This window comes from Artemia sp. Qi Xiang Cuo, chromosome 12 (genome assembly GCF_049724085.1).
Source record: "Artemia sp. Qi Xiang Cuo chromosome 12, ASM4972408v1, whole genome shotgun sequence".
Taxonomy (NCBI): Eukaryota; Metazoa; Arthropoda; class Branchiopoda; order Anostraca; family Artemiidae; genus Artemia; species Artemia sp. Qi Xiang Cuo.
Window position 1 is genome coordinate 37,411,255 of NC_142805.1, and position 21,988 is coordinate 37,433,242.

The 21,988-nt window shown below is 34.0% G+C and overlaps 1 protein-coding gene across 7 annotated transcripts in view; it reads left to right on the forward strand.

The window, feature by feature from the left end:
* Positions 1-11,708, forward strand: part of SNF4Agamma (SNF4/AMP-activated protein kinase gamma subunit) — a 273,674-nt gene extending 261,966 nt beyond the window's left edge. For all 7 annotated transcript variants that reach the window (XM_089098083.1, XM_089098084.1, XM_089098085.1 and 4 more), the window contains 4 exons: positions 1,153-1,331; positions 4,054-4,257; positions 6,116-6,356; positions 11,323-11,708. In XM_089098083.1, the coding sequence (XP_088954209.1) occupies positions 1,153-1,331; positions 4,054-4,257; positions 6,116-6,356; positions 11,323-11,552 (854 nt within the window). In that variant the 3' untranslated portion in view covers positions 11,553-11,708. The remainder of the gene's footprint in view (positions 1-1,152; positions 1,332-4,053; positions 4,258-6,115; positions 6,357-11,322) is intronic.
* Positions 11,709-21,988: the final 10,280 nt, after the last annotated feature.

Below are 21,988 nucleotides of genomic sequence, written 5' to 3' on the forward strand. Positions count from 1 at the left end.
ACATGAGATGATTGTCGTTTACTAATTAATGTCCTCATTAATGGATGGCATAAAGTCCTCATTATTGGATGGATATATACATTTTCTGAATTTAAAATTTTTTTTTTTTTTTAAGTTAATGCAGATCTGCTATTTGTAACTGTCTTGATTATAGATTCAGTATTGCGAATTAATAATGTGTTCATATATTTCAATGCATCTTAATTTGTCTATGGTTTTTAAACGTTTATTTTATTTCGAAAGTGGGTATACTATGTGGTAGGCCTACTAATTTTAGAGGAGAGAGGAACAACTTTAAGAATGAGGTTGTTTTTTTTTTTTTTTTGCTCTTGTTAGCAGCCAAGGAAGCTTGTATTTTATATATATATATATATATATATATATATATATATATATATATATATATATATATATATATATATATATATATATATATATATATAAATGAATGTGGTGTCAAAAGTTTTAATTTCTAGCTATTTCTGAAAGCATTAAGAGGAAACCTATTTTTATTTTTATTATAATTGTAAATTAAAACACCTAAATATCTTGAAAACCAAAAGAGGTGCTAGACATTGGATAAAATCAATCATTTATTGCGCTACTAGGAACCGTTTTTTTTTTTTTTTTTTTTTTTTTTTTTTTTTTTTTTTTACTTCCCTATCAGTCTTATGGTAAGTCAACTATATTAGTTCGATCAAAATTTCAATCAATAAGAAAAGCGAGGACACGAGAAAAAAGATTTTTATCAGAATTTATGATGTTATATCGGTGGTAGAGCGGTTTTCACTTTCACTTATTAGGAAGTTCCTCAAGACTGTACCCAACAATTTTTTGAACAAAAAAGAAAGAAAGGGTATTATAAAGATTTATCCCTTGCCTCTCCCTCCAAAATCATAGATCCAACACCAGTTGGTGCTTCAGCATTTGTAGTCAGGGACTGTTTTTTGTCTGGTGAAGGGGGTGAGAAATAAGGATTATTTCTTAAAAAAAAAATTACTATAATGAAAGATTCAACTTACTACAGACAACTAACTAACTAGATTTCCTTGAGGGATAATAGTCATTTACTATTCCCTTTTTTGGTTTCAAGGGGATTAATTTCTTCTTGTCTTGATTTCCAAGACTTAATTTTGAATTTCTTTTTTCTAGACGTTCTCAAGGATGACTTCAAACCACTTATTTATATTTTCCCAGATGCCTCATTATACGATGCTATAGACACCCTTATTTCCAATAAAATTCACAGATTACCTGTTATTGATCCTCTCACGGGAAATGTGTTGTATATAGTTACACATAAGAGAATTTTACGATTTCTGTTCCTATATGTAAGCATTCTTTATTTCTTTGATTTTATATTTTTCTTAAACGTGTTATTAGATTATTTGCAATATTAAGTATTTCTTCAATTTTACTCTTTTCGACTTTAGAGTGATTTAAAAATACAATACAGAAATTCAAAACTTTTTTCCTGCCATCGATGCCAGGTTTTTGCAACAAAAAAAAGGTATAAAACTGAAAAAAAAGGCTGAGGAACAAAGAAATTATTAAGAGAACGTCAAAGCTTCTTTGCAGTTTGATATAATGTTCTCCTTAAGTTCGTAGCAGCTCAAGCTAGCAATTTTTTGTATATATTTGTTTTCTTTTATGTCAAAACTTATCTATAAGTAGTTTTTTTTATATTAGAAAGGCATTGACATCAAGACATCGGGTCATTACTGCCATGAAATTATTTTTAAGCAAAATTTACGCTTAATTTAGGGGGAAAAAAAGAAGTTATAGTTGTCTTTTTTTGAAAAACAAGGACAAATAGTTTTCTATTCTAAAATCTATGACTTTCTTCATTTACAAAATACCATTTGGTTGTTATTTACTGTCAGTTACTGCCTAATTTATACCTATTGTTAGTGAGTTTTCATTTTTTTTTTTTTTTTTTTTAATAATAATAGTAGTGTAAAATGCCATCTCTATTTCTTAAAACGAGTTTTTATATTGAAAAATTAATTTCGTAATAACAAAACATTTATATACCTTGGGTGTCTCCCGTCGACTTCGATTCGTGTGATCCCTCTCCTCCCTTGATCTTGGACTGGCAATTTCTCGTATCTAATGTACCTCTACAGCTGGGCAAAAATTATACTGGAAAAGAATCCTGGCTAGAAATTTCACTAGAAAGTGTTAGAATACAGATTTTGTGCAATTGGAATACTTGAATTTGTGTATTTATCTCTCAAAATTATTATTATTATTATTATTTATTTTTAACCCACACTATACAGAGGTACAATACGTGGAGTATCACGGGGAAAAACACAAAAAATGTGACACAAGACAATATATAAATCAAAAATTGTGGCGGAAGATAGTTGGATCTGCTTTTGAGATGAAAAACGTTATTTATTATAAATAACAGGCAGTGTATTTGATGAAAGCAATCGAGCTCTTGTTCACCCTCCCATCCTGTGTACTGGTACTCATTAGTAGGGAAATACCTAGTTATTGTCGAATAAACCTGTTCAACAAATGATATATATCTATGCATTAGTGACGAAGTCAGATTTTTTCAAGAAATTTTCTATTGAGTTCCACAACGAGATTCTAAAAAAAAGATTTTTCAGAATTTAATGGTTAATAAAAAGCACAGTCATCGAGTGTTGGTAAACAACAAATCTGTCTAAAGTCCATAGGTTTGAGTTTTTTTTGTAATGGTTTGCAAGAATATATCTTGTTTTGCCAGATAAAAATTTTAAAAGTTTGTTATGTTTCGCTTCTTTTTAGCCTGCAAGTTTTCTATCATATGCTCAGTTTTACTCGTATTCATGTATTGAAAACTTGAAAACTTGAAACTCGAATATCAGTTTTCTGCTTTCATGCAGTTTTACTCGTATGTTTCTGATCATCCACAAGTACTTCTGGGAAGTAAAATGTCGTTTTTGCTCCTTGTTCGAGTTGTGCTGTTCGATTTCCGGTTGTTCTCTCATTTTCTTTAGGCTGCAAAACTTTGGCTAATACAAAATTGGGCAGCTAATCACCAAATATCGGTTGAAAACCGACAACTGTTTACAATGATCATTCCCGGGTCAACACCATTACAAACTATTCATGGCACTTCGGTATTTTAGACAAGGTGCCAATTTTATTTAGGGGTATGAGGAGGTCCAGCCATTCTCTTCGAAATCAAAACAAAACTATATAGAACCTGTTTATATCCCTTATTGGAAAAATTCTTCCGGCTTCGATTCATGTTTTAATTTTGATCTTAGCGGAGGTGGTGCTTAACCTTCCTGCCTCTTATGGCCGTTTGCCAGTGGTCTCAAATGGAGAAGAGTGGACAGGGCTTGTAAGATTCCCATCACCCTAGATTTTGAAAATTACTTTTGGCTGTATTTTCATTGAAAAATGGCCTTTTTGGTATTTTTATTGAATAAATAAAAAATAAACCCCTCTCTCCTTGATTTTGAAAAATAGCGTGTTTGGTACTTTTATTGAGCCAGTTGAAAAAGCAAGAAATCCTCCCTCTCCCGATTTTTGTTCCCCTTCCTAATTTCTGTGGATTGACGCCACTGCCACCCGCATACATTTATCCCATTGTAGTATATTACGATCAGATTAAAGTTAAAACGGTAATTTTCTCATCCCTCCTAACTATTAGACTAATGTAAATATTGACTCATCAGAACCCTTTCCCCTTAAAACATAGCTATTGGTCTGGAGGAGTAGGGCTCCTATCTGCCCCTAGAGCTCAATATGTTGAGAAATTGCATTAGAAAACTGAATAATTTCTTCGAAAAATGGGTTAAAAAGATTCATCTCATCTCCTTGTAGTAATAGCATGGCTTTGCTAAACATTTAATTTTCCAGGATACAATCTAATTTTTTGCTAAATATATACTGTTAGCGATATTATACTAACTAATCACCAGTATTTTTATTCTTAATATCATTATCTCCTGAGAGGAGCGCGCTTTTGTCTTCTTTGACTTACTTAAATTCGATCGTGTTTTTTTCTATCTCCTTTTTTACTGAAACTTTAACGATGCTTATTTGTAGATAAATAGTATGCCGAAGCCAATGTTCATGTTCAAGTCATTAGGAGAATTGAAAATTGGCACCTACGATAATGTTGAAACGGCACAGCAGGATACTCCAATAATTGTAGCATTAAAGAAATTTGTCGAACGACGAGTGTCCGCTCTGCCCATTGTAGACGACGAAGGGAAACTAGTGGACATCTATGCCAAGTTTGATGTTATTGTGAGCTTTATTTTATTCATATTATTTACCTTTTTATATAGTAAAGTGCCTTGGACAAAGAATATTTGATATTATATAAATATTGCAGTTTTCTTTCTGTAATAACAATTTATAATTAATAAATTGTTGTAATTAACAATATTATAAATAATAATTTCTGTAATTAATAATATTAAAATTTATTTTCTAACCTGCTTAGGACAAAAAACAAGCAGAGTACAAAACCAAACAGAAAACAAAACGCAATAAAACATAACATCATACAACATAATAATCCTTATTATATTAATGGTATAATATTCCAATCTCTTCCATGACGTCTTATCCTCTCTATAATAAAATTTTACACAATGGTAAAGCAGCTCGGAAAAGTGCTTTAATTCTCCAATCATGGAATGATTATCATGAAAATAGTCGGTATGATTTTCTTCTTAATTGATGTTTTTTTTATTTAGTTTTTGTCTTCCTATGCCCTCTTACTCTTTGTACCAAAAGTATTAAAAAATCGCTTTGCTTGTAATGAATATTTTTAACTATTTTTGTTCTTCAAATGTAAAAACCCAAAATGTTCACATGATTCATTAACAACGATAGAAAGTTCTAACACCAAAAGAATAATTTGAGAAAAGAACACGCTCGCATTAGTTTAAACAAGTTCTGAAAAACTAGAGAACCAAATATTTCTACTAGATATTTCTAGATATTTTGGCTAGATATTAGGCTCCCAGCGTCAGAAACTACAAACAGGAATTTTTTTATTAGAAACTAGAAACAGGAAATTGAAAAAATATAAACAAAGGAGTTACTTCCTTTGACTTAGAAATATATCTTTCCTTGGTATTTTCATTTAAAAAAGGGGGGGGGGAAATGTCTCATGCCTTAGTTTTTGAAAAGTACCTTTTTTTGTGTCTTAATAACAAATTAGAACAAATCCTCCGTCCTCTCCTACATTTTAGTCAATTGGTGCCCCTAGGTCAAAATCTATAAAAAAAAAAGGAATAAGTTTAAAGAGGTTGGGACCAGCCTTCAAAAAACGAAATACAAATGGAACTATATATCTTCTTTTAGTAATAGAAATTAGCAATCTAGTTCGAAAACAAGGAATTTGTCAGTCATAATTTCAAACCTGGCCAGTTTAAAGAAAGTAAAAACAAGTCTTAATAATATCATAAACGAAAAAAATCAATAATTGTATTGATAACAAATTAATGTTCTTAGGCGTTTTAAGGTAATTCTTCGCTTCATTTATTTTCTTTTTATTACTAATCTTGCACTTTGAAAATAGTGATTTGTCCATTTATTTGTTTCCTTTCGATTTTTAATATCTCTTGGAAACGTTATCTTGTCCGGGCTGAATTTTTAGTGCTAATTAAAAAAATATATCAATTTTTGATTTTTTTTTTTTTTTTTTTTTTTTTTTTTTTTTTTTTTTTACAGCTTAATGTTATATTTGTTCATTATGTTTCACGAAGGGGAGCGATCACGGTTAAATCCGAAATAGAAAATAGTTTCAAAACTGTTAATTATATGTTTGGCATTTGAAAGATAGTTTGACCTACTCCAATCGGAATTCCAATAAATGTTTACTTGAATTGTGTTCAGTTCAGCTGCTAATTAACAAATAAAATACAAGTTACATCTAAATTTAAAATTTGTTTTATTTTGATTTTTCTTCTTTTTTTTAGTGTTCTCGTCACTGAGAGGAGTTTTTTTTTTCTTGTTTTTTCTTGTTTCATTTTTTTAAGTGACGAAAACATTTTTATTATTACCTTGTGAAGTAGTCCACGACCTGTCATTGTCATTTGTAATGCAAACGTGAACAAGGGTTTTAAAATCAATCGGGTATTTTTTCCTTTAGAATTTGGCAGCTGAAAAAACCTACAATAATTTGGATATAACCTTAGAGAAGGCAAATGCCCATCGAAACGCATGGTTTGAAGGAGTCAGCAAGTGCAGTTTGGATGACACATTGTTTTCCATCCTTGAAAAAATTGTTCGAGCAGAGGTACATCGCCTTGTTATTGTTGATGATGAGCAAAAAGTAATTGGGGTCATCTCCTTGTCGGATATACTTAAAGAGATTGTCTTGAAGCCTGCACGTAAGTTTTTGTCTCGAAAATTAAAACCATTAGCTATAATCATTCATTAAGCTCATTTGTAAGGGTCTTACTTACAACGACCTTCTTACTCGATGATTCATATGACAGAAAATCTTACCAAAGACAAGCAGTGGCGTCAATGCATTAAATTGCATATGGGGGGAGTGATTTGTCTCTTTTTACTGAAAATACCCAAAAAGGCATTTTTCAGTGGAAAATATCCCGATTTTTTTTTATTTATTGGGGGAGGAATATTTGGAGGGGGCAAGCATCCCCTCTAAATTTACGTCACTGAAGACAAGGTTTATGTAAATTAAATGAGCTGGGTACTTCAACCCTTAAAATTTGTAGTTTTGATGAGGCTGTTAGCCCATTGCCCAATCTTGACTTTAAATGGTCTCGCGTAAAAATAAAAGTTGAACTAATTTTAGCGGCTGTACAGTGTAGGCGACTCTCGTAAGTAGTTTTGCTTTCCTCCATAGGTGTGATTATAACCAGACTGTGGCATGAATGTTGTAATGGTGTCTAGACCCTAGCTTCAGCCAAGATAGTGTTCCGGGTCAAAATAATCTTGTTAGAGATTTTTAAGTCCTGTTTTATAGTTGTTCTTTTTTTTTAGTTTCTGAGTGATTTCTTTCGAAATCATAATTTTATGATCAAGTCAAACAGTTCGTGGTAACGAACTGTGAGTAAGGAACGACCCGGCTCAGTGGTAACCGAAACTCTAGAAAACGGAATTTTGATACCAATAGATCCATCAAAAGAATCAGATTTTAATGCTGATTTCAAATATATAAGTTATCAAGTTTAGTCCTACCAATCAAAAGTTACGCGCCTGAGAAAGTTTGGCTGATTTTCGAAAAAAATGGGAAAGACCCCCTAAAAAATATAGAACCTTAATGAAAATCACACCATCATATTCAGCGTATCAGAGAACCCTACTGCAGAGTTTTCAAGCTCCTATCTACAAAAATGTGGAATTTTGCCTTTTTTGCCAGAAGAGAGATCACGAATGCGTGTTTATTTATTTTTTTTTTTATTTTTTTTTTTATTCCCCAGGGGTGATCTTATTGACCCAGTGGTCCTAGAATATCGTGGGAGGGCTCATTGGAACGGAAATTAAAAGTTCTAGTGCCTTTTTTAAGTGATAAAAAAATGGAGGGCAACTAGACCCCCTCCCACGCTTATTTTTTTCCCAAAGTCACCCGATCAAAATTTTGAAATAGCCATTTTGTTCAGCATGGTCGAAAATATGATAACTATGTCTTTTAGGATGACTTAATCCCCCGAAGTCCCCGGGGGGAGGGCTGAAAGTTATGAACTTTACCCAATGTTAACATATAGTATTGGCTATTGGGAAATATACAGACGTTTTGAGGGGGGATTTTTTCTGGTAGTGGGGGGGTGTGTGGGTCGGGGGTTATGTGGGAGGATCTTTTCCATGAAGGAAGTTTTCATGGGGGAAGGGACATTGCTTTGAAGGGGGAGCCGGATTTCCCAGCATTATAAAAAAAAAGATCAGAAATTACATAAAAAAACAAGTTTTTCAACTGAAAGTAAAGACCAACATCAAAACTTAAAGCGACAGAAAACATTACGTATATGATTGGGTTCACCCAAAGATTTTTTTAGTACTTTTATAAAAGCTATCTATTCTAATTAACGGCCTTTGTGATTAAGAGGTCATTTTTAAAGAATTGGAACAAAATTCGAACTTTAGCTTAAAGAGCAAGGTATTGACTAGGGGGCGAACCCTCTAATATACGTATTAAAAATATATGAATATAGAAGTTCGTTACGTAAGTTAATTTGTTAAGTTACGTATATTTATTACTAATAAAAACGTTCGTGAATAAAATTAAACAAGTTTCGAGAAAGCCATCTAACCATATGAAAGTAAAATTAATATTCAAATTTTGTTTTAATTATTCATCTACGGTGATCCAAAATCAAAACCTGCATTAATTCAAAAATGTTCAAAAATTAAACAAAAAGAACAAGTTTTTTTAACTGAAAGTAAGGAACGACGTTAAAACGAACAGAAATTATTCCGTATATGAAAGGGACTGTCCCCTCCTCAATGCCTCGCTCTTTACGCTAAAGTTTGACTTTCTCACAACTCGATTTTTTTTTTTTTTACAATAAAAAACTTCGTTTTCTAAGTTCAGAGTTTTAGTGTGTATGTCGATTTGGACAGGTATGTTTTGGATCAGAATCGAAAATAATGGATATGCTGTTTACGTTTTGTGCTATTCTGCACATAATATATTATACTATATATATTATACTATATATATTATATATATATATATATATATATATACATATATATATATATATATATATATATATATATATATATATATATATATATATATATATATATATATATATATATTATACATAATATATTATACTCGTAACATTCGAATTGTTTTTTTTGGTACTGCCTTGTAGGCGTATATGCAAAGCCAATCCAAGGACTAGGCAAGAAAAATTGGAAACCAAAATAACGAAAAAGTCAGCTAGCAAAACCGACTAGAAATATATGCAAAAATCGCAGATCGGTAGTAAATGAGCAAAGAAAATATTCTTTAATATACCGTAGATTCGCTGAAAATTAGGTTTAGGCAATAAAAACGGGCAGGGATGGATCTGTATAGCCGTAGAATATAGGGAGGGATTTTTATAGGACATGGAAAGTGTTATATCTATATTGCTATAAGATATAAAATGTCATTATTTTACTTGTGGAGTTTAGGCTTATGTAGTGTTTTTGTAAATTTTTTTTTTGTAGCCATGGCTAATGGGGCTTCTGTTCAAAATAAATCAGTTTTCCGATTTATTTATTTATACAAATGAAAGCAATAACTAAATTATTACAGACATATTCCGTTGAAAAAATAGCATATCTATTTGAAAATAGTGGCATAAAATAGACTTTTATCATTTTTTACTCCCCATCCTATGGGAGGGACTTGTGCCTATTTATGATGCGATGACGAGAAACATAATTTCAGTACGGCTATAAAATCTCAGTACGGCTATAATACTACTTGTGCAGTCATGTGCTGGTTGTTACGCCAGTAGTTTTGTTTTACCATAAGAACTATGATAGAGTAGAAAATATCGGATTTTCTATGTTTCTGACTTCAAGGGGATTTAGAGATTTTTTCCAAAACCGTTTGAATCTTGTGTATTAACCAAACAATAATCCATCAACCCAAACAGTAAACCCTGTATAATAATCCAAACAGTAAACACTGTTTGTAATGTTATAATTACCATATTCTGTTATATTTTGTTAAATTCTCCTGGAGGTGTTCATAATGTTAATTCTCTCCTACCTCACCCTATGCAAGTTCGATTTTTAACAATATATCTACAAGAACAAAAAACATGAATTTATACATACCCCTCCCCACCCTCCAACCAATGGGCTGTATACCCGAAAAATAGGGCATGAAGAAAGGAAAATAAAAAATTAGTTAAACAATAAAAAAGAAAAAAATTATTCCAATATTTCTTTTTTAGTTGAATCTGTAGTCAGGTGTAAATACGGAAGGAATATAATGCTGACAAGATCCTTCTAGAGTATTAACTAGAAGCAATAGTATTGAATGTGAATAGTATCTGCTAAAAGAGATTGAGAAAAGTATCAACTGCTAGGAAAAAAAATTGAATTTTTTTTTTTTTTTTTGATGTATGAAAACATGTCACGATTTCATTTTAGTATAGAATCAATGACCCTAACCAGTGACTGTTTGGCATCAAACTACCCTATTTTAAGCAATCTACTTGCGAAATTTCTCAATATTTGAGTTTTTCAGTATAATTTCATCGAAATTTGGAGCCTATTTATGTAAGGTCTTAAATACCGTCCTACTTATATAGGGTACGAACAAGGTGTTCAGTTTACATTGCCCCTGAATGCAGTCCATTTGTATTTCCATTTTAATGTTCATTTGATTTCTTGGTCATTAATTTAATTTTTTCAGAGGATATGGCGGTTGTGGATTCTTCCTCAAAGTATTTATAGTAAGGTAACTGTAGAAAAGATGACATTTGTACTAGTTTCATTGCAATTTTTATGACGCTAGTTAATGAGTGAAGTTGAAAATCATAAAATTAAAAATTGTGAATTTATACAAAAGCCACATATCACTGGACTTCAAATGTCGGTAAAATTAGATTGGAAAAGCCCAAATTATTTAGATATCCTATAAGTTGCTCCTGACCAGAAAAATTGAGTTTCACTATTATCCCTGTCCGAGCAGCTTGTATCCTATAGAAAGAAGAGAGTCATGCAAATTGCTTAAAATAGCCTCTTTTTTTGTCTGTGTTATTTTAAGTTCTTTGGGTTTGCTGATGTAATGCTTGTTGGTCGATAATTTTAGTCAGGCAATTTTACTAAATTAAATAAAGTTAATCATGCGATTTTAATGTAGTAAAATGTTATTACAATTAACTTCTGAGATAATAATTATAGAGGTTCATTTACATATTAAATGTGGAGTAACTTTTATCGGTTTTTGGGGATATTTTTCAATGAATTTAAATTGAATCTTGCCTCTCAATTACTCGGACTATATGTTTTGGCTTTTTTTCTACAACTAGCCATCTCTTGATGCCTACTGCAAAATACTTGATTCTGCTTCTTGATCTGATACACATATCTGCCTCTGTATTAAATAAATTCCTTAAAAGGCTAATAAAGCAAGTAGCCAGATAGATTTGGCTCACATTTTCTATGAATCAGCGAGACAAATATTTGTTCAGTGAACTCCGAAATATCTCCAACACACCGAGTCAGAACTTAGTTCAGAAAACCCTGAAAAATGTTGCGGTTCAGCTAAGGCAGTACTTGATTTGATTCATTTTAGAGCTAAATCTCACTCCCTCCTCCTCTCATTGTAGGTGATGTATTATTGAAAGAACGCTCCTTAACCGTTGACTAATATTTTAGGGTCGTACAGTAGCTTTCACAGTTCTTCAGCGTCAATGGAAGAGGCGACAATACCAGAAGAAGAGATTCCTTCCATGGATGCAGACAATACCAGTGTTTTTGACTCGATGCAAGCTTTTGCTCAAGAATTAGACTCTTCTCGACCTAATATGGTGGATGATACATTACCGCCAAACGGGTCTGCTGGCTCAGAAACTGCAGTGAAGATCCCTCCTCCTGCTGGAGATTGAAAATCAGTGCTGGTTTATTTATACCTTATTTTCTGATAGTGCTGGATGTTTCCAAAATTCCTTCTTAGACTATCAGGCTAACTTTTGACTTGATAAAGACGAATTAAAATTAATGTTACCGTGGTATTTGATAAAATAATAAAATTGGAGCGTCAATTTTCCTTTTCTTTTCTGGTCTGCTTTTATTAGGAATGTTACCCTTGTGCAGGAAATGTTTTTTGCAGGAAAATGACGGGATTTAGATGCTTTATGGGGAAAGGATTTATGGGAAAACGCAGATCTGCTTCTGTTGAAATATTGTAACGAATCTAGAAAATGAAGCTTTGTTGTGAATATCAAGGATTTGCCAAGTAAAACCTAAGTTATTCTATTTAAAGTTTATTTCCCCTGTACAAGTTTTGGTTTGTTATTTCTTCGCAATTCTAAGAATTTAATCTACCTATTTACAATTACGGATTTGCTTTTTTTTTACTTATAAATTCATTGAAAACTCATGAAATAGGAAAATTCATTAATTGAGTTCAATTCATTCTCTAAGAAAAAGTAATATCATGATTCTACTCCCCTGAATGGATATTTCTGAAACCAGTGAATCAAAGGATGTATCTTGGCCTTTCAATGGAATTTGCAGCTACAGGATTGTTGCAAAATTGCATATATCAAAAGGAACATAAACCTTAAGGTATATGCACCCTGTGATACAAGCCATATTAGGACAAGCCTGTAGCAGTCTGTAGATTAGTACATTAGAGTGTAGCAGCAGATTGTAAAAATGATAAAATACTTGTATCATTGGGTTCATTCGTCTCAGATTTATCCATCCACCGAGCTGAAATTATGATATTACTTAGACTTTTCTTTCCAACCAATTTCAAACGTATTTCAATTAAAAAACTGTGTACTCTCAATTTTAAAAACGCAATATTTCAAAACGCTAAAAGTAGAGTTTTTTAGTATGTGTTAGGTAAAAGTAAATTGCTTTTAGCTATTTTATCATAGCCAAAAGCTCAATAAAACTCAATGTTTATTATAAACAGAAATAAGAGTAGACATACACTTCCTTTAGATTTTACTTGCTTTATTCAAACATAAAGAAAAAGGCTATCATGGACAGCGCAACAGCGCTGCCTAAGTAAAGAACGATGTTGGCAAAATGTATTATTATTTTTTGGTTTCTTGGTCTTAGACAATGGTTCATTTGATTGAAAGTTGGGGTGGCTTGTGTCCCTTTCAATAGTCGAAAGCGATTGGGAGGCAACTAACACCCCTTCCACGTTCCGCATTTTCCCAAACAAGTTCCATCAAGGCATTAAAATGGCCATTTGGTCCGGAATATGTGATTCTTAGATTGAAATTATGTTTTTGAGGAGGACACTCCCCCACAGCCCTCAGGGCAAAGATTGTAAGTTATATCCTAGGGGCATATAAGGTTTTTATAGAAAGTGTTGTCGTAGAGACTTCAAAAAAGGCTCGTTCGATTGGAAATTCAAAGGGCTAGGGCCCTTTTTAATAGTCGAAAGGGATTGGAGGGCAACTAAACCCCCTCTCATGCCCACTTTTTCCCCAAACACATCTAATCAAAATTCTGAGATAGTTTGTTCAACTTAGTTGAAAGTTCTGGAAATTAGGTCTTTGAGGAACAAACCCCCCCCCCCTCCCCCACAGTCCTCAGGGCAAGGGTTGAAAGTTATGCCCAGAGGGCATATAAGGTTTTTTATAGAAAGCGTTGTCGTAGAAACTTCAAAAAGGGTTCATTTGATTGGAAGTTGAAATGGCTAGTGCCCTTTTTAATAGTCGAAAGTGATTGGAAGGCAACTAACACCCCTTCCACGCCCACCATTTCCCCAAGCATATCCAATCAAAATTTTTAGATAGCAAATTTCTACAACGTAGTCGAAAGTTCTGGAAATTAGGTCTGAGGATGACAACCCCCCCCCCCTCCCGAGCCCTGAGGGCAAGGGTTGTAAGTTTTGCCCCTGGAGGCATATAAAGTTTTTATTGAAAGAGTTGTCGTAGAAACTTCAAAAGGGCTCATTCAATTGGAAATTGAAAGGGCTATTGCCTTTTTTAATAGTTCAAAGTGATTGGATAGCAACTAACGCCCCTATAACGTCCGCCATTTTCCCAAACACATCCAATCAAAATTTTTAGATATCCATTTTGTTCAACGTTGTTGAACGTTCTGGAAATTAGGTCTTTTAGGATAATAACCCCCTCAGAACCCTCACTGTAAGGGTTGTAAGTTATGCCCTGGGGGCATATAAGGTTTATATAGAAAGTTGTTGCATAAATCATAGGCAGCGCGATCGCACTGACTAAGTAAAGAACGGGGACACTCGAGAACGAGACAAGAAACGGGGACTAAGTAAAGAGGAGGACACTCCCCCACAACCCTCAGGGCAAGGGTTTTAAGTTATGCCCTGGGGACATATAAGAACGATGTTGGCACAATGTATCATTTATTAATTTTTTCCTTTTGAGCAGGGCCCTTCGTATCGAAGAAGTTGTCGTAGAAACTTCGAAAAGGGTTGAATCGGAAATAAGAGTGGCTCGTGTCTTTTCTGAAATTCAAAAGCGCTTGGATGTTGACTAACACCCTTCCACGCCCACCATTTCCTGAAATACACCCCGTAGCTACTTTGGGATATTCTCTTTATAAAACGTAAATGATTTCCATGTAGAAAATATATCCTTGAGGACAGTCCCCCACAGCCCTTAGGGCAAGGGTTGTAAGATATGCCCTGGGGCATATAAGGTTTTTGTATAGAAGGCGTTGTCGTAGGAATTTCAAAAAGGGCTCATTCGATTGGAAAATGAAATGGCTAGTGCCCTTTTTAATGGTCGAAAGTGATTGGAAAGTAACTAACACCCCTTCCACGCCCACCGTTTCCCCAAACACATCCAATAAAGGTTTTGAGAGAGCCATGTTCAAAGTTCAAAGTCCACGCAGTTCAAAGTTCAGGAAATTATACCTTGGAGCAGGACACTCCCCCCACAGTCTTCAGGACAAGGGTTATAAGTTATGTTCTGGGGGCATACAAGGTTTTTATTGAAATTTTTGTCGTGGAAACTTGAAAAAGGGCTCATTCGATTTGAAATTAAAAGGGCTAGTGCCCTTTTTAAGTCGGAAGTGATTTGAGGGCAACTAACCCCCCTCTCACGCCCATCTTTTCTCCAAATACATCCAATCAATATTTTAGATACTTGTTTTATTCAACGTAGTTGAAAGTTTTAGAAATTAGGTCTTTAAGGAAGACAACCCCCCCCCCCACAGCCCTCAGGGCAAGGGTTGTAAGTTATGCCCTGGGGGCATTTAGGATTTTTATTGAAAGCTTAGAAACTTCAAAAGGACTCATTCAATTGGAAATTGAAAGGGCTAGTGTCTTTTTTAATAGTTGAAAGTGATTGGCAAGCGACCAACGCCCCTCTCACGCCTACCATTTTCCCAAACACATCTAATAAAAATTTTGAGATATCCATTTTGTTCAACGTAGTTGAAAGTTCTTGAAATTAGGTCTTTTAGGATGATAACCACCTCAGAGCCCCCAGTGCAAGGGTTGTAAGTTATGCCCTGGGAGCATAAAAGGTGTTTATAGAAAGCGTTGTCGTTTCCAAAAGGGCTCATTTGATTGGAAATAGAAAGGCATAGTGCCCGTTTTAATAGTCGAAAGTGATTGGAAGGTTTGACATTTTTATATTAAAGATCGATGTGGGTATAATGTATTATTTTTTGTTTTTGTTGTTCTTTAGACCAGAGCACTTTGTATCGAAGGAGTTGTCGTGGGAACTTCGAAAAGGGCTCATTCGATTGAAAATAGAAAGGGCTGATGCCCTTTTAATAGTCGAAAGCGATTGGAGGGCAACTTATCCCCCTTCCACTCCCACCCACCCACGCCTACCCTCTTATTTGCCCATTATGTTTTTAAAAACTAAATGTTGCCTTAAGATTAAATCCAAATGCACGGTGTTAATGCTAATTCCCAATAAGTTATCTCAGCAGTATCCCAAGAACGACTGAGGGTATTATGTTCAAACTTTCGGGGCTACTTCTGCTCTAAAAATTTAACCAAATCAAAATAGTGTAAGTGTATCCAAGGTATCAAAGAAAGTACACAGATTTTTTTGCTAATGGTATCAAGTTTTCCATTTCAGGTCAACTAGAGGACGTATGAAACTAAATTAAACAGTACTATTGCTGTTCAGATTTTTAAAAGGGTGTATGTTGTTAAAAATTGCTGAAAATTTTTCTCCAGCATACAAATAGCAGGCCAAACTGTAAAGTCTTAGAAAACGAAAGAATTTAAAGTATTATTTTCTGTTTCCAAGAAAAGACTATGTCAATATAAAACGAACAGAAATTAATTAAAAAAACTGTTTCCACAAAATAAGTTTTTCAAAGAAAAGTAAAGAACTCCATTAAACTAAAATGAGCAAAAATTAAATCAAATAATCTACCAAGTGTGAAACTACCACAAATTAGCATCGATAAATAAATGAAACCCAAAATGAAAAGAAATTACAATAAATACCTGAGTCAAACTCAAAACGAGCAGAAATTAACATAAGTTGGGCGCAAAACCCCTATGCCCTCCCAAGGCCAGAACAGAATTTGCACTTTACTGAAAAAATACCAATCAATGTTGTCAGTTTAATATACATATACTGATATTTAGTAATCAAAATCTTAATATTATTTGATTTATTAAAGTTATAAAAGTAAAAATATTTATATTTTTTCAGTAAAGTGCAAATTTTGTTCTGGCCTTGGGAAGGCATAAGGGTTTTGCGCCCAACTTATGTTAATTTCTGCTTGTTTTGAGTTTGATTCGGTTATTTATTGTAATTTCTGTACATTTTGTATTTCATTTATTTATCGATACTGATTTGTTGGAGTTTAACACTTAGTTCAGTATTTTATTTTATTTTTGCAAATTTTTGTTTAATGGACTTCTTGACTTTCTTTGAAAAGCCTATTCAACGGAAAAAGTTTGCTAAATTAATAACAGTAAAACAGCCGCATTTATTTCTTTGAATAATTCCATTGAGAGAAATGCATGAAAGAAAGAAGCTATTTCTTGATATTTCAAATGGGAGCCGGCGTTATCCCCCCCGCTCCTAGGGATATTTTCGGGGGGGGGGGGTATTGTCCGTCCTGGACAAACGCGTAGACCCAGGTTAAATGAGAGTGAGTTGCTGTGTTTGAATTACAAGCACACCAAAAAGTCTTAGCCCACATGGCAATGATTTGAAACAACAAGATAAAACAAGTGGCTAAATGGTCCTTAAGTAGATGTTTCTACAGTAAAACTCAATGAACCAATGTGCAATTTGTGGAAATTCACTTTTGAGCTAAGAGTACAGCAAGGGTGCTGCAGAAAATTTTCCAGGGGAGTGGGCAAACGCCAACACATCGGTGGTGGTTGGGTGACAGAGAATATATTTCAGGAAATTTTCGGAACAAAATATAGTAAAGTTTAAACAACAAGGATTCCTGGCAAAGGGATCGATTTATTTCATTAATAATATATTTAATTTTTATGTATTTAATTTTAAAAGAAAATCAAGCACAAACCAAAATTATAGAGATTTATTGCTGTAGATTATAACAGATCTAGACTTGTCTTTATGCAATTTCCTACGCCTTAGAATAGTTTACAGAAGGAGTCGAGATATTCAAAAATCCTCTTGCCTGCATAGATAACATGTTTTGATTTTATAACGGCCATGTAAAATATACCTCTTTTATAACAGGACAATTCTCCCCTCGAACTTAAATTCCTTATATATTCAGACATTAAAAAATGGAATAGCGAAAGAAAACCAAAATTTAAACTTAATATCCAGCTGTCAAATTGACCCTCTTTCTTTTTATTGTCCCATTCAACTATTAAGATGAACAGGTTCAAAAAAAAATTCGTCACAAAAGAATCTTATCAAAAAGTCTGTGGTAAAAAAAAACTGGAATGAAAAATGACTTGGAACAATACTCACCAGAACTAAAAATGGAATTCTCATGACAATTGCTACATCGGCAGAATTGGCTTTTTATGCTGGTTCTAAATATATAAAGTTCTTTCGGTTTATTGTTACCCACCCAAAACCAAAAATCTGAGACAATTTTTCTGATTTAAAAAAAGGGGGTAGCACCCCCAAAAGGCAAGCAATCTTTTTGAAAAGCTCTTTATTGGAGATTAGATACATCTCTGATAAGATACGTCTTATCAGAGAACCCTACCATAGAGGCTTCAAGCTCCAATCTTCAAAATGTGGAATTTCGCTTTTTTTTCAGAAGAAACGTCGTCAATGCATGTTTGTTTGTTTTTTCCCAGGGGCGATTGTATCAAACTGAAGGTCCTAGATAATTGGGAGGTAGCTCATTCAAACGTAAATTTAAAGCTCTTTTTTAAGTGACTATACAGATTGGGCCAGGGAAAAGTCTTGTTTTCTTGGTATTCTAGGGCACCAAACTACGACTTTACCCCAGAGGACGAATATTCAATTGATTTAAAATTCTGAGAAGCTAATTGATTTAAAAGTATCAATAATTATAATTTAGGCTTCACAGTTGCAAAAGAAGTGATGCCACGCGATGGCAGTACTGGATTCAACCAATTTGATTCGCCTTATTTGTAATGAAATTAGGCTACGTTTGGTGATCTGTAATTGTCTATCAGCTATAATGACGGGGGTGAGTCATTGTTTAGGTGGGGGCATGGGCGCCCATAAGCTGAATTCCAGGGGGGGGCAAACTTCGTCGAATTGCTACTTTTAATACTGTATAATAGAAATCTCAGAACAAAAATATAAAAATAAGGCAGCATCATTCATCCAGGGGGGGGGGGGGGCAAGAGCCCCCATGCCCCCCCCCCAAATGAGCGCCCATGGGTGGGGGTAGGGTAGATTCCTAAAAAAGTACATTTTAATTGAAAAACTGCTTAGTGTTCATGAGGCTTTAGATAAATATTGAAAGAGGTGGGGAGGGTGGGAATTAATTAAATTGTTTTTCTATACAGCTAAAATGTTACATTCCCATATCCACTAGCACAGAGGTGGACAAGGCAAGGCAGGCCACCATCAGCCTCGCCAGGAAATTTCTTTGGGGTGGCAAATACTGCTAAGAACTTAGTTTTCAGCAAATTTAAATGGTGTTATTTTCTTTTTCTATTCATATGAAGTACTTCAATGTGTTTAAACAGATGCATGTAATGCAGTTATTGATATGGAAATCCTATTGTAGAGACTGTGATAGCTTCAGTTATATAGAAGATCAAAAGTCTCACGGAAATACAAACAGTAATACTCATTTTCATCCAACCAAAATTCTTTAGTAGTAATATTAACAAAGACTTTTTACCAAAATTGAAATTGCAAATTTTAACGTAGGACGGTACTAATCAACGTACAATTCTTCATTTACACATTTTAAAAGCAATTAACCTGGGATTTAAGGGACAGGTACCTCAAATTATATCTTGGATAGACCTGGGTATGATTTTGAAAAAAATCAAAAATTAAATAAAAAGAGAGCTTTTCATCTGAAAGCATGGAATAGATTTGAAACCTATTTGAACAGATTATTCTTTATATGAAGGAGGCGGTCTCCTCTTTAGCTCCTTACTCTTTACTGTAAAGTTTGGCCTTTTTCCAAATTTGTAAAGAAAATTTGCAATTTGAAAGATAAGATTTTTCAAAGCACTAAACAACTTTTGTTTAATGAGCAAGGTGTTGGGAAGGGGGCAGTCCCCTTTATATACAAAGTAATTTATATTTGTTTTAAGTTTTAAACTTGATCCTTACTTTGGTTGAAAAGCCTTTTGTATTTGTTTAATTCCATTTCATGAAAAAGAAAAGTTTTATGAATACAAAGCTTTTGGTACCGCAGAAAAACGATCAATATTTCAATGATCTCTGTTTGGATTTTGATGGGTAATCAAACAGTTTGTGGTAACGAACTGTTAGTAAGGAGTGACCCGGCTCAATAGTAACCGAAACTCTAAAAGACGGAATTTTGATACCAATAGATATATAAAAAATCGGCTTATTGATACTGATTCCAAATATATGTTTCATAAGTTTAATCTTGGCCATCAAAAGCTACGAGTCAGAGAAAATTTTTCTGATTTTCGAAAAAAGGGGGAAAGGTCCCCTCGAAGTCATACAATTTTGATGAAAATCACATCACCTGATTCAGCGTATCAAGAACCCTATTTATTTTTGTTGTGTTTTTTTTTCTCAGGGGTGATCGTATAAGATAAGATTTATTGCTGAAAAACGGCTATCACAAGCCCAAAAGGGCCGAATTCACACCTTAGCGTCAAATAAAGCGAAAAAACAACAACAAAAACAAACAACAAAAGAAAATTATAAAAGGGTCAGTGTCAAAAACGTAAAAATGTTAAGAACAAAAACAAATTAAACTCATAAAATTAGAAGGCCAATGTCAAGCCAGCAAAAATGCCAAAAAAACGAAAACTCGTAAAATTAACAAGGGGATAAAGTAAAATTAAAACAAAACAAAAGTTAGTTAGTAACTAAAAAACATAAATAAAAAACCTCCAAATTTTCAAAATGGGCATTAAAATTAATAACTAGGAGGTAAAAAGTGAGTGAGGAAGGGGGGGGGGGAGGCTGCGGAGATTAACTGGTTGAAAATGTCAACTATGTAAGGGATAAAAGTTCTTCTGTATCTTTCAGTGCAAACTCTTATTGGGGCAAGAAGGGGGATTTTTGTTGACACAGAACGCGGGAGGCGGGGTCGAAGGGGTGAATATTGACCAGGAAAAAGGGGAGTTGTTCGAGAGTTATGAAGGACATTGTTAGCAAAACGCAAGGTAATTTTTGCTCTCCTTTCTATAAGGATGACAAGAATAGCTCTCCTAAGAAGGGAAATATAAGGTACTTTACCCTCATTGAAGATAATTCTTAGGCACCTTTTTTGGACTGCCTCTATTCTGTCCGACAATTCAATGGAAATGTCAGGATGCTAAACAGGACAGGCGTACTCAAGGGTTGGGCGTACAAATGACAGGAAAATACTCAAACAATGCGATTTAGGGAATTTAAATTTTTTAAGGAGGGAAAATGCGGCATTTGCACGTTTTAAGATGTCATTAATATGACAATTTAATTTCATAGTGGTAACAGACATTTCAGGGGGGATTGGACAGGAGAACGAAGGGGGAGTTTTAAGGAAATTAATAGTAAGAACAGTTGACTTTAAGAGTTGACTTTCATATCATCAGTAAGAGCTTCGGCTGATATCGATTCCAAGATGTCCATTGGGTTGCTTTTTGAATTTTTGAAACATGTCTCTAAGACAGTTAGATCATCAACGAATTTCTATCTATCTGAAAAATAAACACCAAGGTTGTTTATCATTGTAAGAAATAAAATTGGACCTAAGAGAGTTCCCTGGGGCGCACCATTATAAATTGGGAGGGGATCAGAATATACATTCAGGTATTTCACGACTTGCGTTCTGTTTGAGAGGAAAGACGCAATTATTCTAATTAAATAAGGGTCAACTTGAAAGTCATTATATAGCTTTTCTAATAGTATATTCTGGTTGATTAAAGTATCGAAAAGTACCCAGTGGGCCTAGAGCGTCGAGAGAGGTCTCATTCTAACAAAAGTGAAAAGTTCTAATTGCCCTTTTTAAGTGACCAAAAAGATTGGAGGGCAACTAGGCCCCCTCCCACGCCACCTTTTTCCCAAAATTGTCCGGTCAAAATTTTGAGATAGCTGTTTTGTTTAGCGCAGTTGAAAGGCCCAATGACTATGTCCTTAGAGATATAATGACCCCCTACAGCCCCTGGAGAAGTTTTTAAGTTATAAAATTTACCCATTGTTTTATTTGTTATTGGGAGGTATGCATACATTTTTCGGATGGGAAGGGGAGGACGAATTTTCTGCTGGGAGGATTTTGCATGGGGAGACTTTTCCACGGGAAGCGAAGTTTCCAGGGACTGAATTTTTCAGGGGAAATTTTACACTGGGTTACTTTGCCAAAATTCCTCTACGAAATGTCTTTATATGTCTTGCTTTTTCTTTACCGATTCAATTTTAGGTGTGGAGATGTTAAGGGTAATTGTCCAGGGTAAATTTTTGCCAGGATGGGATTACCCAGTGGATATTTCTGTGGAGAGGGGTATTTTTCCGTGGAGGTGGGTTACATTGCCAAAATTCCTATGCGAAATGTCTTTATATGTCTTGCTTTCTCTTCACCGATTCAATTTTAGGTGTGGAGATGTTAAGGGTAATTGTCCAGGGTACATTTTTATCAGGATTGGATTACCCACAGGATATCTCTGTGGGGAGGGGTATTTTTCCGTGGAGGTGGATCCAAGTATCCTGGCGTTATTTAAAAACAATGAGAAATTAAATTCAAAAAACATTTTTTTTTTCAACTGAAAGTAAGGAGCAACATTAAAACTTAA